General features: G+C 43.3%; 1 protein-coding gene and 1 pseudogene across 4 annotated transcripts in view; one reads left to right on the top strand and one right to left on the bottom strand.

The window, feature by feature from the left end:
- RNF121 (ring finger protein 121) overlaps positions 1 to 16,012 on the top strand; it is an 84,937-nt gene that overhangs the window by 438 nt on the left and 68,487 nt on the right. The window contains exon 1 of one of the 3 annotated variants that reach the window (XM_082411423.1): positions 592 to 753. The exons of 1 other annotated variant lie outside the window; for it this stretch is intronic. Coding sequence is in view for 1 of the 2 variants with exons in the window: in XM_082411425.1 (XP_082267551.1) it covers positions 3,740 to 3,811 (72 nt within the window). In the remaining variant the exon portion in view is untranslated. Of the gene's footprint in view, positions 1 to 591; positions 754 to 3,724; positions 3,812 to 16,012 lie in introns of those variants that run through there. One more of the 3 variants, XM_082411425.1, reaches the window with a different exon arrangement.
- Positions 9,592 to 13,237, bottom strand: LOC309637232 (eukaryotic translation initiation factor 1 pseudogene; annotated as a pseudogene). Its single transcript has one exon. The product of its transcript is annotated as a eukaryotic translation initiation factor 1 pseudogene (transcript).

Genomic DNA, 16,012 nt, shown 5'->3' with positions numbered 1-16,012 from the left:
CTTGAGTTGGAGGGGCGTGGGCTCCTGCAAGGGAAAGCCGGGTTTTACTGAGGGAAGAGACTGTCTAGGTTTGCAGTGGGGCTGGGGACGCGGACCGCGGAAGAGTGCTATCTACTAGTATTAGAGTTTCGGGTTATGTTTACGTAAGAGCTCTTTACATTCTAGAACTTTGTACATAATGTGGGCTCAGTAAAGTTTTGGTCATCGAATGATAGAACGAATGGATGAATGGACAACTGTATACCGGAATTCATCCATTCACTCACTTAACAAACATCAAGTATCCCCTTTGTGCCGAGTCCTGGGCTAAGTGCTAGGGACCTTCCCATTGAAGAGCCCACAGTATGGTGGTGGGAGACGCACAAGAAGACTAGTCACTGCATCGGAGGTATAATGGTGGCACTGAGAAGAGGGGACCAATTCAGTTTGGGCTAGGGAAGGCTTCCCAGAGGAGATGAGTCTTAACGGATAAGTGATTCTCTCTCCCTCTCTCTCTCTCTTTCTCTCCTCCACTTCTTCAACCTCTCCCTCCCCCTCCCCTCTCCTCCCACCCTCCTCCCTCCTTCCCTCCTTCTAGACTTAGAAGTTCTTTGAGAGTGAGCTCTTGAGGGTATATGTCCCCTTTACCTACATAACAGGCATTTAACAACTGGTGTATTCAATTACCAGTGGTCCTTGAAGGAAATCACTAGGAGGAAGGAGACATTGAGTTTGAAGGAATGAAGGGACAGCACTGAGAAGCAGAGAGAGAAGGTGAGAAAGGAAAGGGAAAAGATTCTGAGGCCAAAGGTACATTCATGGCTAGGGGTGCTTGTGGTTTTGCCCATGACAGCATATGGACAGCAGGGAGAAATAGGAGAAAGGGGATTGATTGTTGGGGATGGAACCAGTGGGATCTCTGAGGGATCAGAATCTTAGAGGCCCTGGCTGTGTGTTGGGGGTGAGGATTGGGGATGAGGCCCAGAGAAAGGGAGTAGAAGTGGACTTGAGAAGCAAAGACTGTTGTTTGGTGGTGGGATGACTTGGAGGTTTTGGTTTACCTGTTTGGGAACATTGAGTTGGAGGGGAGGAGACTGAGAAACTGGCAGGTGGTCAGAGCAGGGAGAGATTTTTAAAGAAACATTTTAGACCCATATCTTTCAGTCACTAAAGACTAGGGATGTTTGGATACCACTCGGTTGGTGAGGTGGGGTAGTCGTGGAAATGACTTCCAAGACCCCTTTCAGCTTTAAGTTTCTGTGATTATGGTTGGTTGTAGTTCAATGAGATATATTTGAAAGTGCCTTGAAAAAGTAAGTACTGTATTTAAGTTATTATACATGGTTTGTTAGTCATGGGCTCTCCTTTGAGGGGGGCCAGATTTCAGTTACATATATCAGGGTTCATTGAGATAAAGAGCAAAAGTTTTGGCAAAGGAGAAAAGAACTGAAAGTTTTGATGTTAGACATTTTTGATTTTTGCTTCTTAGCTTTTCTCCCCTTATTGTTTTAAGAACTTAAGAGCTTCTAGTATCTTAATTATACTTCCAGAGAGTCATGTCTAGAGGTCAATTTTATATGTAACCACTAGCATTCATCCCAGAAACTTCTGTTCCTTGTTTCATTTACTGAGAAGTAATATAATCTGTTGTCTGGAAATTCTGTGTGGATGGTTCTATCCTTTTCCTTGTGTGTTTAAAAAAGTAACTCTGAGAAGCAGGAACAGACATCCCTTCAAGCTCAAAAAAAAGGAGGGGCGGGCAGGGGTATGGTCTGGCAGACCTTAGTTTGTGAGTTTCTTTTGATACTTCTATCTCCCCAGCTGTTTCTTAGTAGCCTTAACTAGTGAAGGAGAAGGTGAAATCCATCCTTTAATTTGTAATTATGGGGGTCTACTGTGTTTTATGCACTGGGAATCCAAAGATGAGTAAGACAGGATCTTTACCAATTTATAGTGTAGAGAAGAGACATGCAAATGGCCCACTGCAATACTAGATAATTGCTGTAATGGAAGTGTGTAACAGATTCAGTGGGGCACAAGAGACAAGCACTCAAGTCTGCTGGGGGATTCAGTGAAGTCTTTATGATGGAGATGGGTTTGAGCTGAAAAATTAAAGGTTAGGTTTATAAAGAAGCATATGGCATCAGAGTTGCTCTCCTACAGTACCTTCTGCTTGGTAGAGAGACTGCTGTGGAGCTCAGATTTATTATAAAAGAGTAATGGATAGCCTAGCTAAGATGCAGTCCTTGCCACTTCTTTGGAAAGATTGCATGCTCTGATTTGTTCTTTAGGATATCGGGCCTATGTTTTACAATATCAGATGCCGTTAGCATGATAAGTAGTCTGGAATAGCAACCATCAGTTTATTTATGTTCCTTTCCTTTTCTCTTGTCCGTTTCATTATTACTTTCTATAGTATTTAGTTAAGGTAATTTAGGCTTTGCTCACTGCTTCTCCTGTTTTTGAGAGGTGAATAGAAAAGAGGGCTTAGGAAAAGAGCTACCAATAGAAAAGGCTGCTGTTTATTGAGCCCTTACCATAAACCAGCCCCTGTTTAAAGCCTGCATTATCTCATTACTAACAGCAGCCCTATGAATTAGTTGGTGTTTACCGCATTTTATAAATGAGACTGAGGCAAGAGAGGTTAAGTAGCATTCCTAGGATTCCACAGTTTGTGAGGGGAAGTGCAGATTCCATCCCAGGTCTGCCTGTGCTGTACTGAACTAAGTTTTACACTGCCGTGCTATACTGAATGCCTCGGTTCCGTTTCTCACGCCAGACTCATCTTACCAAAGTAAACTACCCTTTTCTTAATATACAAAAGTCGCATCTGCAAAATGTGAAGCAGCATTTCATTCCTGAGAGATTCAAAGTGGAGGTTAACTAAAGGAATATTGGTTTTTCTATACAGGTCCTTTAATTTACCTATAACTTGATTCTGCTGAACCCCTGGTCATGGGGAGTGATGAGCCCAGTGGCAATTAGGGAGATGAGAGATGGGTCTAGCCAGCTCAGGCTAGGGCTAGGTATTAAACGCTATGATGACTGGCTAAGTTTTTCAACTTGCTAAACCACAGGGTGCTTGAGAATGTTAGAGAGGATAAAGCATGGGTACCATCTTGGAGGCCCAGAAGCAGACCTATTCCTGGAGCCAGTGAGTTCCTTCTTGAAGGGGGAGCTGGCCAACCATGAGAAGAATTGGAGGCATCATCTTGGCACAGAGAGCTGGTTTGGGACCTAAAGTGAAAAAGCACTTCTACATCCAGTCAGGGCCAGCCTGCCTGCCTGGCTAGTGCCTATGAATTCCAAATGTGTCTACTCCCAGTAGTTGTTCATCTGCCAAAATGATGTGATATCATGCAGATTAGTGAGTAGTTTCCAGCTCAAGTTCAAAGCAGGTATCTCACCCGACAGTTAACTTGAGCTATTATTGCCTTTAGTGCGTAATTTGCCTCTTCTGGGCCTTGTTTTATTCTTGTTAAAAGAGGAGATTGGACTAGATTGGTGGGTTTTAAACCTTCAGTCGTGAAACCCTTTATTCAAAAAAAAAAATCTCACTTTGAAGACTTGTGGTCCTTGAAGGGACTCAGAACCCCTTGAGTATCTCAAGCCACACTTTGAAAATCAGAGAGCTTTCTCTTACTGCCAACTGATTGGGTGACCCTACTTTATGTTCCTTCAGCCCCCCTGTACTTCCTCTAACCCAGCTCTAGCAAACATTATTTTAACTGTCTGTCTTCCCCACTAGACTCTTAGCTACATGAGAGCGGAGTCCAAGTCTGTCTTGCTCATTGTTGCAGTCCCTTCACTCAGTATGGTGCCTGGCATAAAGGTGATTATTATTTTTGAGTAGTGGTAATAAGCTCCTCTCCTTAGTAGTATGTGCTTTTTTTTTTTTTTAACTTTATTTCCCTTTTTTTTGGTTTTTAAATTATTTATTTATTTATATCTGGCTGTGTTGGGTCCCCGCCTCTGCGCGAGGGCTCTCTCTCGTTGCGGCAAGCGGGGGCCACTCCTCATGGCGGTGCGCGGGCCTCTCACTACCGTGGCCTCTCCTGTTGCGGAGAACAGGCTCCAGACGCACAGGCTCAGCAATTGTGGCTCATGGGTCCAGTTGCTCCACGGCATGTGGGATCCTCCCAGACCAGGGCTCAAACCCATGTCCCCTGCATTGGCAGGCGGACTCTCAACCACTGCGCCACCACGGAAGCCCAGTGTGTGCTTTTTTATTGAATGTTTACAGCATCTCTATGAGATTTGAACTATTGGACTAAGTCATGACTAAAGCTCTAACATACTGTGTACCATGTTTCTGATTACTGCCAGGTCTTTGTTCATGCTGTCCTGTCTTCCTAGAGTACCTTTCCTTTCCCCCGTGTCTTTCCAAATCCCACCTGTACTTTAAGGTTCTAGCCCAAGGCTCTCTTGCTTTGTAGAACTATTCTGATTTACAATGATATCTTCTTTCCTTGTGTTTCATAGTTTTCTCTGTGTTCATTTATCAATTCATCAAACTTTTTGGAAGCACCTTCTGTGTGCTAGGTACTGTGCTATGCTTGATCATTACCAAGATGGATAATGTGTGATAACTGCCTTCAAGGAGTTCACAGACTAGCCTGGGTGGAGAGAAAGTGATAAATAAGTACAAAAATGTGTCACAGGTGCTGTGTCAGTGGAATATGTGTGGTGGGTACATCAAGGAGGAAGTAGCAGTCTATGTTATATCTTCTCTTCTCAGGGAGGCTGTAGAAGTTCCCATCACTTGCTTCTTCAAAGTAGTAATCTTGGACTGTTTTGTTTTGTTTTTTGTTTTTCCTCCTGTGGGTCTCTCCCTGTAGACATTTGATAAATGTTCCTTGTTTCCAGGGATTTTTTTCTCTAGGAATTCTTGGTTAAAGCCAAGATCTTATTGAGGGATTGACGCATGTGTGACTGAAGTTTAATCTTGGACATCTGACCATATATCTTTGGATTTTTTTTTTTTTAAGACGTGTAAAATGAGTAGTAGCATAATGTAGTGGGGGGAAAAAACTAGAGTAGTAAACAATAGACCTAGATTCTAGACTAGAAATAGCAGATTTTGTTTTATCGCAGAGACAGCCAAATGATAACAGATGCTTAGAAGGTTGTATTGAGAAGGATTCTGAGGCCAGGGCTCAGCAGGAGAGTGCTAAAGGTAAAATGATATAGAGTACTTACTCTGTGCCAGGTCCTGGTGCCAAGTATTTTATATGCATTATCTAATTTCGTACCACAACCTTACAAGGTAGGTATTATTATGGTTTTGTTCATTCTGCAGATATGGAAACTGAGGCATAGAGAGTTTAAGTAACTTGCCCACTGTCACATAGCTAGGTAAGTGACAGAGGTAGGGTTCAAATCCAAGATGACTCCTACATCTGTGCTTTTAACCACTCTGGGCAGTGTGAGTACTATATGCTTCCCATACTGTCTTATGTTAGACATTTCTACTATATAAGTGTAGGACTTCATTTACAGAGGTGATTTGACTGGGGTAACGCTATTTGTCAGTCTCTCCCATGAGACTGAGTTCTCCTTGAAAGCCCTATCCATCCTTATATCCCTGGTGCCTGGCATAGAGTATGATTCAATAAATGTTTGAAGATGCCAACTCATGAAAGATTCCATACCTTAATTCTTCATCTGTGAAATGATAGATTTGGACTAGATGACCTTCTAGAGGTTTCCCGCAGCTTTGAAAGTCTTGGATCCCAGGATTTTACTGTGCCTTGTGTTTCCTACAATTTCTATTGGGTACTCGGTAGATACTAGGGAATGACCAAATGAGGGTATAATTATTATTAATAATCTGTGCAAATAATCTTGGGATGAGAGAAGAAAAAAATGGTGATAGGGAAGTTATACACAAAAAGGCCTACATGTAACCTCCAATTCTGTAACCTTTGTCTTTTTGTGCAGTCAGAGTCTCATACTCTGGCAGACACCCTATTTGCAGACAGTCTTTCCTTCCCATTTGGCTTCCCATTATAAACCTCCCATCCCCAGCTCTTTTTTTTTGGCTGTGCCACAGAGCATATGGGATCTTAGTTCCCCGGACCAGGGATCGAACCCACGTCCCCTGCATTGGAAGCGTGGAGTCTTAACTACCGGACCGCCAGAGGAGTCCCTCACTCTTACTTTTTGCAGTCATTTGTTTGGTTAACCCATTACTTAATAACTCATCTACTTCCAGAAGGAATTTAAGGTGTCCTCCGGTCAATAAAGGAGGGTAGGAGAGAGGAAGAAAAAATGAAGAGGAATGTTCTAACTTCTTGAGTGCAGGGACTATCTTTCTCATCTCTCTACATTCCTCAGTTCTTGGCGCATAGCAGACATTTGCTGAATAAATGAGAATGTTTGTAGATATGGATTCTACTCAGGTTTAAGGAAGTGTTGACTAAATTGCAAAGGTTAACTGATGAACTCTGTTCCGGCAATAACACAGTAGTGCCTGACAGTATTCTTTGCTTATAAACTGCTTATGAAGCATCTTCATTTTTAATTAGTGCCATATTGCTCCTTACCAGTGAGTCATAGGCACAGTATCTGAGGACCTGCTTTCCGCCCCAACAGCACTCTGTATAGACATCTATCAACACTTACCATGTTGTTTTGTTTGTCTCCCCCACCGCGCAATGAACTCCTTGAGGGGACAGAACCATACCATTTTTCATCTCTGTGTTCCCAGCACCTAATCTCTCTCAGTGGCTAGCACAGAGTAGATATTCAGATGCTTATTGAACTTGAATCTTTTTTTTAAAAAATAAATTTGTTTTATTTAATTATTTTTTGGCTGCGTTGGGTCTTCGTTGCTGCGCGTGGGTTTTCTCTAGTTGTGACGAGCGGGGACTGCTCTTTGTTGCCATGCGCAGGCTTCTCGTTGCAGTGGCTTCTCTTGTTGCGGAGCATGAGCTCTAGGCGCGTGGGCTTCAGTAATTGTGGCACTCAGGCTCAGTAGTTGTGGCTTGCGGGCTCTAGAGCACAGGCTGAGTAGTTGTGGCACACGGGCTTAGTTGCTCCATGGCATGTGCGATCTTCCCGGACCAGGGATCGAACCCGTGTCCCCTGCCTTGGCAGGCGGATTCTTAAGCACTGCACCACCAGGGAAGCCCTGAACTTGAATCTTAAATCTAGTCCATCCACGCATGTTGAACACTCCCAGCAAGTGATCACCTCGTCTGTGTTTAAATCCCTCTAATGATAGGGAGCTTATCATTCTATGGTCAGCCTGTTCCCTCTTTGAATTCCCCTGTTGCAATGTTCTTCATACTGGGCTAGAATTCTTATTTCTATAGCTTCATCTTTTTAGCCCTCCTTTTCCAGATCCTGCTTCTTTGCATCTTTGACCCATGGAGGCACATGCACTGACAGAGAATGCCTCTGAGGAGTTTAGTCTCAGTCCACTTGGGGCTATTTGGCCTAAAAGCTTACTCCATGAAAGCCAACCCAGGATAATCCATCCAGCGTCATTCCTCTTCTCTATTTTATTTTTGTGTTTTCCCTTCTTGAAGTCATTTGTTATCTCTCTGCTCCTCAGAGGAAAATCTGTAGGTAAACATAAACTCATTAGTTCCCTCTAAAGTGCAGCTTTCCCAGGAGGATGCTGAGTTATGACCATGGGGCTTTTGGCCCTGAGCAACTAGGGAGAACCAGTGGGGAAAGGGGAAGCTGGAGGCAGAGAGCGTAGCCCTGCCAAGGTTTGTGTTCCCTCTGCCCTCTTTCCCCCTTCCCAATAGGATATTCTCAGTAACTGAATGTGTCTGTTACTAAGGAGATCTCCAGTGGCATTTTATTCCCCATTGCCCATAGGATTGAACCTAACCTCTTCTTGAGCCTGTCATTTAGCGCCTTGCAGAAGCAGACTTTTCTCCTTCTATTCTAATGATAACAAATAATAGCTAACTTTTTTAGTGCATACTGGTATAATGCCAGGCATTATACCAAGCATTTTACATACATTAACTCTTTTAATTATATTTTAATACTATTATTGTCTTCACCTTCCGGATGAGTGAAAACTGAGGCACTGCCAAGTAATTTATTAAGGTTGGATAGCTTGTAAGTAGACCTGGGATTTGAACCTGGTGATGTGACTCCATGATATCTATTGCTGGTGTACTCTATAACATGGATTTACTGTTTTCAAAATTCACCATATATTTATTGAGCATTTAATTTTGTCAGATACTTTATTTGGTCTTGGGAGTTCATAAATGGTTAAAGAGACTATCTGTGCTCCAAAAGAGTTTATGGTCTAGTGGGGAGAGGGACCCATCAAGTGATAATGATGATGTAGTGTGATGAGTAGAGCTATATACAGGTATCACAGGTGCATGGGAGGAGTGTGAAAGTGTATTTGGGAGAGTTAGGGGAGACTTCAGAGATGATATGTCATTGGGCTGATTCTTAAAGGAGGGGTAAAGTTTATCATATGGCTAGGAGGCCAGTTTACGCCAAGCTAAAAGCACATATATGAAGGAGTGGAAGCATGATATCTTTTTTTTTTTTTTAATTTTATTTATTTATTTATTTATTTATTTATGGCTGTGTTGGGTCTTCGTTTCTGTGCGAGGGCTTCCTCTAGTTGCGGCGAGCGGGGGCCACTCTTCATCGCGGTGCGCGGGCCTCTCACTATCGCGGCTTCTACCGTTGCGGAGCACAGGCTCCAGACGCGCAGGCTCAGTAGTTGTGGCTCACGGGCCTAGTCGCCCCGCGGCATGTGGGATCTTCCCAGACCAGGGCTCGAACCTGTGTCCCCTGCATTGGCAGGCAGATTCTCAACCACTGCGCCACCAGGGAATCCCAAGCATGATATCTTTAAGCATACTATTAAACATACTATTCTCCACTGATAAAACATTTAGTGATACCTGCTTGCTTTGTGCAAGCTACCATGTTAGGTACTTAGGTTGAGAGGAAAGACGCTAATTCATGTTTCATACCTTCAAGGAGCTTACACAGTTCAGTTAGAAAAATAGTACATGTAGTCCAGTTGGAAAGGCTATAATTATAAAATAAGCTCTAAATACCTTATCAATTGAAAAAAAAAGTGCTATTTGGGAAGTAAATCTCATTGGAGGGGTTAGGGAAGACTTCATGGAGAAGGAGCCACCCGATGATTTAAATTTCACCATAGAGAGCATCAGGAATAAAGGCCCCAAGTAAATGTGAGAAAGAAGGATGCGTTTGGGGAATCAGCAAGTAAGAGAGGATTAAGTACTAAATCTAGAAACATGGGTTGGAGCCAATATGAGGTTGACTTTGTTATTTTAAATATTTATTTATTTATTTTATTTTTTTGGCTGCGTTGGGTCTTAGTTGCGGCACGCGGGATCTTTCATTGCGGCGCGTGGGCTCCAGAGCATGTGGGCTCTGTAGCTGCGGCACGTGGGCTCTCAAGTTGTGCTGCATCCTGCAGCACGTGGGATCTTAGTTCCCTGACCAGGGGTGGAACTGGCGTCCCCTGCATTACAAGATGGATTCTTTTTTTTTTTTTTTTTTTTTGGTTCTTTTCAGTTTATTGCATGAAGGAGTTACACTAGTCCAAGTTAAAAGCAGACCCCAAATGGTTACATTACACAAGCTGTGAGGTTTTTAAACTTGTGACAAGGGACAGAAGGAAAATTCTACTCATTGCAAGGAAATCCTCACTTAAGCTTCAGTGAGCCAGAAGCACTTAAAACTTATGAACCTTCAGCTGATCGTCCTTAGCCAGTGCTATCTCTACGAGGAACTGGCATATGTTCTTGCGCTGGTCACCCTGTAGCTGAATTCTCCATATTCTGGATGCTCAATTACAGTACCATTGCAGGCAAATTTCTTCTTAAATGCCTTCACTAGTTTCTTTTTATCATAATCATCAGCGATCCCTTGGACAGTAGTAAGGCTCTTCCTGCCGTTTCTCTGTTGAATTCTTATATGGATATAATCCTCAGTGCCAGCAGGAGCAGATCATCACCCTTACTTGCATCAGCAAAGGGGTCAAAAGAGTGGAGGTTCTGGATAGCGGACATACGATACCATTCCTTTTCCTCGGTGGAAACGGCCTTCGGAAGGCGGCGGCTGGAGAAGGCGGGTGGGGGGGGTGCGGAGCGTCAGGAAGCGAGGGGGCTCGAGGGGGAGGCTGCTGAGTCCTCGGCGGCGGCTCAGTGACTGGGCAACAAGATGGATTCTTAACCACTGGACCACCAGGGAAGTCCCGAGGTTGACTTTAAACACCAGGTTGAGGAGTTAAGATCTATCCATTCATTCCTTCAGTCAGCAATTATTGAGTGCTTGAATATGCCATATACGGTGCTGGGGACACAAACATGGAGACATGGCTCCTGCTTTCAGGGGGCTAATAGTCACATAGGGAAAGACGGACATGGAAACAAATGATGGTAGTATATTATAAGTATGTGTTATGTACTGTGGTGACAAAGGAGGGAGTGATTAACTCTGCTTGGGGGAATCATTAAAGAAAGACTTAACAGAGAAGATGCTTGAGATGGTTCTTGAGGAGTAAGTTTGAGTTCAGTAGGTAGTCAAAAGTCTTTGAGGTATGGAAGAGTGGTCCAGCAAAATGAAAAGATATGCAAAGGCTTGGAGGCATTAAACAGCCTGGAATATTCTGGGAACTGTAAGAATGCCTGCATTACTGGAGTATAGGTTAAATGTAGGGGGGTAACAGTGAGTGATAAGGTTGGTGAGGCCTTTCTAACAACATAATAAGAAGCTTGGGCTTATAACATGTTCAGATCTATGTCTCAGAATGATTAAGTCTGGTAGAAGTGTGGAAGTTATTTTTGGAGGGCTCAGCTTGGGGAAAGGAGAAGAAATTAGTTGGGAGTACTGCAGTCGTCTAAGAGATGGTGGAGATCTGAGCAAGAGCAAAGGCAGTGAGGGTGGAGAAGAGTGAGTGGCTATAAAAATATTAAATAACAGTGCTTCCACTTTTTTTTTCCCTTTCCATTCCACTCCCTAATTCATTCACTCACACATTCATCAAGCATTTATTAAGTATGTAATCTGTATTGTTTATTCATTCTTCCCTTCTTCAAATACTTGTGACTTCAGGATATCAGGAATATTCCTAGGTCCAGTAATTCAGCAGTGAACAGGACAACCAAGGTCCTTGCTCTTGTGAAGTTTACTTTCTAATGGGGGAAACACAAGTAATGAATAAGTAGCAAGCAGGATAACCCCAAATGGTGATAGGTGCTCTGAGAAAAGTAGGGTGATAGGATAGAGAACGACTAGAGGAGAGGTGCTACTTTCAATACAGTGGTTTATGGAATGCTTCTGAGGAGGTGATATTTGAACTAAGACCTGAATGAAGAAGACTTAGCAATTTGAAGATTTGGAAGCATACGTGTGTCAAGTGGAGGGAGAAGCAAGTATAAATCAGTGGGAACGAGTTAGGCATGTCTTGGGACCAAAAAAGAAGGCCAATGGGACTGAATTATAGTGAGCAAGAGAAAAATAGTACCATATGAAGTCAAGGAGTTTAGCAGAGTCAGATCTGTAAGGCCTTGTAGATACTGCTAAATTTGTTTAATTTTTTTGAGAGTACAGTGAAGATTTTGGATGGTGTTAAAAATAGGAGTGAGGTGAGCTGATTTGCATTTTTCAAAAAGATCTTTCTGGCTGCTTTGAGGAGAACGGATTGTAGGGAGGCTTTCGAGGAGGGCAGTTAAGACTATTGCAGTAGCCTGGGTGAGAAATGATAGTTTTGGAGTTGGGGGCGGGGCGGGTAGGGTGGCAGAGATGGAGAAAAGTGGATGAAATTAGAATATGTTTTGAAGTAGAGCCTACAAGACTTGCTGGTGGATTGGATATGGGACGTAAGGGAAAGAAATAATCAAGCTTGACTTTCAGGTTTTATGAATTTGTTTTGCTTTGACTTGAGTAGTTGGCAACACCATGGCTGATGTTATTGTGTACTGAAACAGGACGGACTGGGAGAAATTTTTGTTGGGCGGTGGGGAGGAAATGCAGAAAAATTTTGGCCATGTTAAGTTTGAGATGGCTATGTAAACATCTAAGTGGTGGTGTTAATTAGGCAGTTGGAAATATGAGCTTAGAGTCAGGGGAGAGGTCTGGACATTGGTCTGGGTCTCTGAAGATCTGGCTTTTTATACTAGCTCTACCACACAGTTGTTACGTGAGACAAGTCAGTACGACACTCTGAGTTGCAATGTTGTCGGCTTAAAGTAATAATAAAGTTATTTGTTATGCCAGCCTTATGTATATGGTGGGAAAATCCTTTTCATTCATTTATCCATTCATCAAGTATACCCTGAGCATTTACAAAGGCACTGTCTTAGCTGTGAAGGATAATGAAGACATAGGCCCTACTCTCAGGCTGCTCATAGTCCAATGGAAGAGTTAGTGAAATAAGCAGATGTAATAACTGCTGTAATACAGAGAAGCACAGAGCTCTCTGGGAGCACAGAAAATGGTGGGAAAGGGATCAGGAGAGGCTCCCCAGAGAAGTGGCACTTTAGCTGATGTGGAAAATGACTAGAAATTAACCAGCCAAGGAGAGAGGCAGAGGGCCCTCTAAGCAGGAGGAGCAACATGTGCAAGGTGGGAGGTGAGAGGGAGAGAACAGCACTGACAGGTCACTGTATAAGGTGTAGTATTATTGGAGCATCCAAGTAGAAGGTGGGGCGTAATGAGGAAGTAGGAAGACTGGAAAGGGAGGCAGGTGTGAGATCATGTAAGGCCTTATATGCTATGCTAAGGAGTTTGGATTTTATGTGTAGTGGCTGATTAACTGTGGAAGAACTTTAAGCACTTAGGTGAGTGACTGGATCAGATTTGAATTCTAGAAAGATCACTTGGGGGACAGAAATGGAGAAGGGATTAAAGAGGCAGGGAATGGTGGCTCAGTGGTTAAGAATCTGCCTGCTAATGCAGGGGACACGGGTTCGAGCCCTGGTCTGGGAAGATCCCACATGCTGCGGAGCAGCTAAGCCCGTGCACCGCAACTACTGAGCCTGCACTCTAGAGCCCGCGAGCCACAACTGCTGAGCCTGTGTGCTGCAACTACTGAGCCTGTGTGCTGCAACTACTGAGCCTGTGTGCTGCAACTACTGAAGCCCACACTCCTAGAGCCCGTGCTCTGCAACAAGAGAAGCCACCGCAATGAGAAGCCTGTGCACTGCAACAAAGAGTAGCCCCCGCTCGCTGCAACTAGAGAAAGCCTGTGTGCAGCAACAAAGATCCAACGCAGGAAAGAAAGAAAGAAAGAGAGAAAGAGAGGAAGGGAGGAAGGGAGGAAGGGAAAGAAAAGATGATAGCCAGAAAAAAATAATAATAATAAAGAGGCAGGGAAGACATACCTTAATCCAGGCAAGTAGGGCTTCCAGACTTATCTAATTCCAAAGTGCATGTGCTTTCCGGTGTATTATACATAGTGCAGGGGAGCATATGTTAAGTGCCAGGCAGACTGGAGTCAGATCATGGCCTTGTGTGGTTACAGGAGAGGTTACTCTCAATGCTGTCATGGAGGGCACTGTGTGGCCTACTGAGGAGTTCTTCCTTTCTCTTATAGGTAGCATTGGCAAACCAGAAGATTTTGAATTTGAGTGACACAGTGACTAGCAGGAAGGGCATGAAGTTGAAGGGCCTAGATTATGTTTGTAGCTTGAATAATATTATAGAAAGGAAGAGATGTTAGAGACATTTCCTGCCCCACTGACCTAGGCCTTCTGGTGCAACAAGCCATGTTCTTCAGTTTTTCCTTCTCCCCAAAGATTCCTTCAGTCCTATTTGTATTCTGTGTTAAGTTTGGAAAGTATTTACTGTTGGCTATTAATGATCACGAAGGATTTCATGTTAGTGCTTAAGAGGAAGAGTCACTTTCTAACTTAGAAACCACAAAGGATGGAGCACCTTTGCCAGCTCTCCATCTCTGATGTGGTCCAGATACCAGCCTGTCTCTTTAGATCAAGTTTGAGCTCCTTAAGGAGAAGAAAGGTCACTTCAGGCAAAGCCAGCATGTCAGTTAGTGCTGTCATGTGCTTGATATCTCCCACTGGCTAAGGGAATGGAGGGAGAGGACCAGTTTTCTAAGTAATAGAGCATTTTGATGACTACTTCTGAGTGTGGGCCACTGCAAGAATGGCTTATATAGAAGTTGCTTCTTATTCTCAGAGAGCAGCAGCTGTCTCAGGGGTAACTGGTAGTAGCCAATATAAACAGGTAAGTTCTGTTGGTTTCAGATGGCTTTCCAAGTTCCTCTGGATTCTTTTGCAACATCATCCCCACTGTCTGTTCAAGTGAGAGTTACTCAGTCTCTGTGTCTTTCCAAGGTGTGTGCTTTGTGTCTAGTGCTAGGTGTGAAGTGTGACGGAGATGCTGAATGAGTAAGGCATTATTCTTTTTTTAAAAAATAAATTTATTTATTTACTTTTGGCTGTGTTGGGTCTTCGTTGCTGTGCGCAGGCTTTCTCTAGTTGCGGAGAGCCGGGGCTACTCTGCGTTGCAGTGCGCGTGCTTCTCAGTGCAGTGGCTTCTCTTGTTGCGGTGGCCTCTCGTTGTGGAGCATGGGCTCTAGGCACGCGGGCTTCAGTAGTTGTGGCTCGTGGGCTCAGTAGTAAGAGCAGGGCTCTTACCCTGCTTTCTTTTCTTCATAACACTGCTACCAGAAATTATTTCATATATATAAATATATGCTTATTTTGTATATTTATTGTCTGTCTTCTTCATTAGATGGTTTTATAAGGGAAGAGACTTTGTTTTATGCCTGTCTTGTGATTGAATGAACAGATACTGTGCCAGAAACTGTGGCTCAGAGGCTCTAGAACGCAGGCTCAGTAGTTGTGGCACATGGGCTTAGTTGCTCCACGGCATGTGGGATCTTCCCGGACCAGGGCTCGAACCCGTGTTCCCTGCATTGGCAGGCGGATTCTTAACCACTGCACCACCAGGGAAGTCCCTAAGGCATTATTCTTGTCTTCAAAGCAGTTAATGTTATGTAACATCCATTTAACATTTATTGAACACATACAGTGTGCCAGATTACGTGCTAGTTCTTTGAAATGCAAAACTTAGTAAGAATCAGATGATCCTCAGACCACTTAGGATTGCTAAATGGGAGAAAATATTTGCAAACCATATATCTGATGAGGGACTTGTGTTTGGGATATGTAATGAACTCTTAAACTCAACAAGAAAAAGATAAATAATCCAATAAAAAATGAACAAACGATCTGAATAGACCTGTTTCCAAAGAAAATATATAAATGGCCAATAAGCACATGAAAAGATGTTGAACATCATTAGCCATCTGAGAAATGCAAATCAAAACTACAGTGAGATACCACTTCATACCCACTATGATGCTGTAATCAAAAAGACATAATAACAAGTGTTGTGGATGTGGAAAAATTGGAATCCTCATACACTGCTAGTGGAAATGTAAAGTGGTGCAGCTGCTGTGGAAAACAGTTTGGCAATTCCTCAAAAGGTTAAGCGTAGAGTTACCATATGACCCAGTAATTCCACTCCAGATATTTACTTGAGAAATAAAAACATATGTCCCCATAAAAGCTTATACACAAATGTTCATAGCAATATTATAATAGCCAAAAAGTAGAAACAACTCAAATGTGTATCAGCTGGTAAATGGATAAATAAAATGTATATCCATACAGTGGAAGATTACTTGTTAAGAAAAAGGAGTGAACTACTGATACATGCTGTAATATGGATGATCTTTGAAGAACATTATGCTACATGAAAGAAGCCAGTCAAGGGACTTCCCTGGTGGCGCAATGGTTAAGAATCCGCCTGCCAGTGCAGGGGACACAGGTTCGATCCCTGGTCCAGGAAGATCCCACATGCCACAGAGCAACTAAGTCCATGTGCCACAACTACTGATCCTGAACTCTAGAGCCTGTGAACCACAACTGCTGAGCCTGCGTGCCACAACTACTGAAGCCCACGCGCCTAGAGCCCGTGCTCCGCAACAAGAGAAGCCACAGCAATGAGAAGCCCACGCATCACAACTAAGAGTAGCCCC

This window comes from Balaenoptera physalus, assembly GCF_965194825.1.
Source record: "Balaenoptera physalus genome assembly, chromosome: 10".
In the NCBI taxonomy this organism is placed as follows: domain Eukaryota; kingdom Metazoa; phylum Chordata; class Mammalia; order Artiodactyla; family Balaenopteridae; genus Balaenoptera; species Balaenoptera physalus.
Note: the sequence above shows the minus strand (reverse complement) of the source record. Positions and strands in the feature narration are given on the sequence as shown.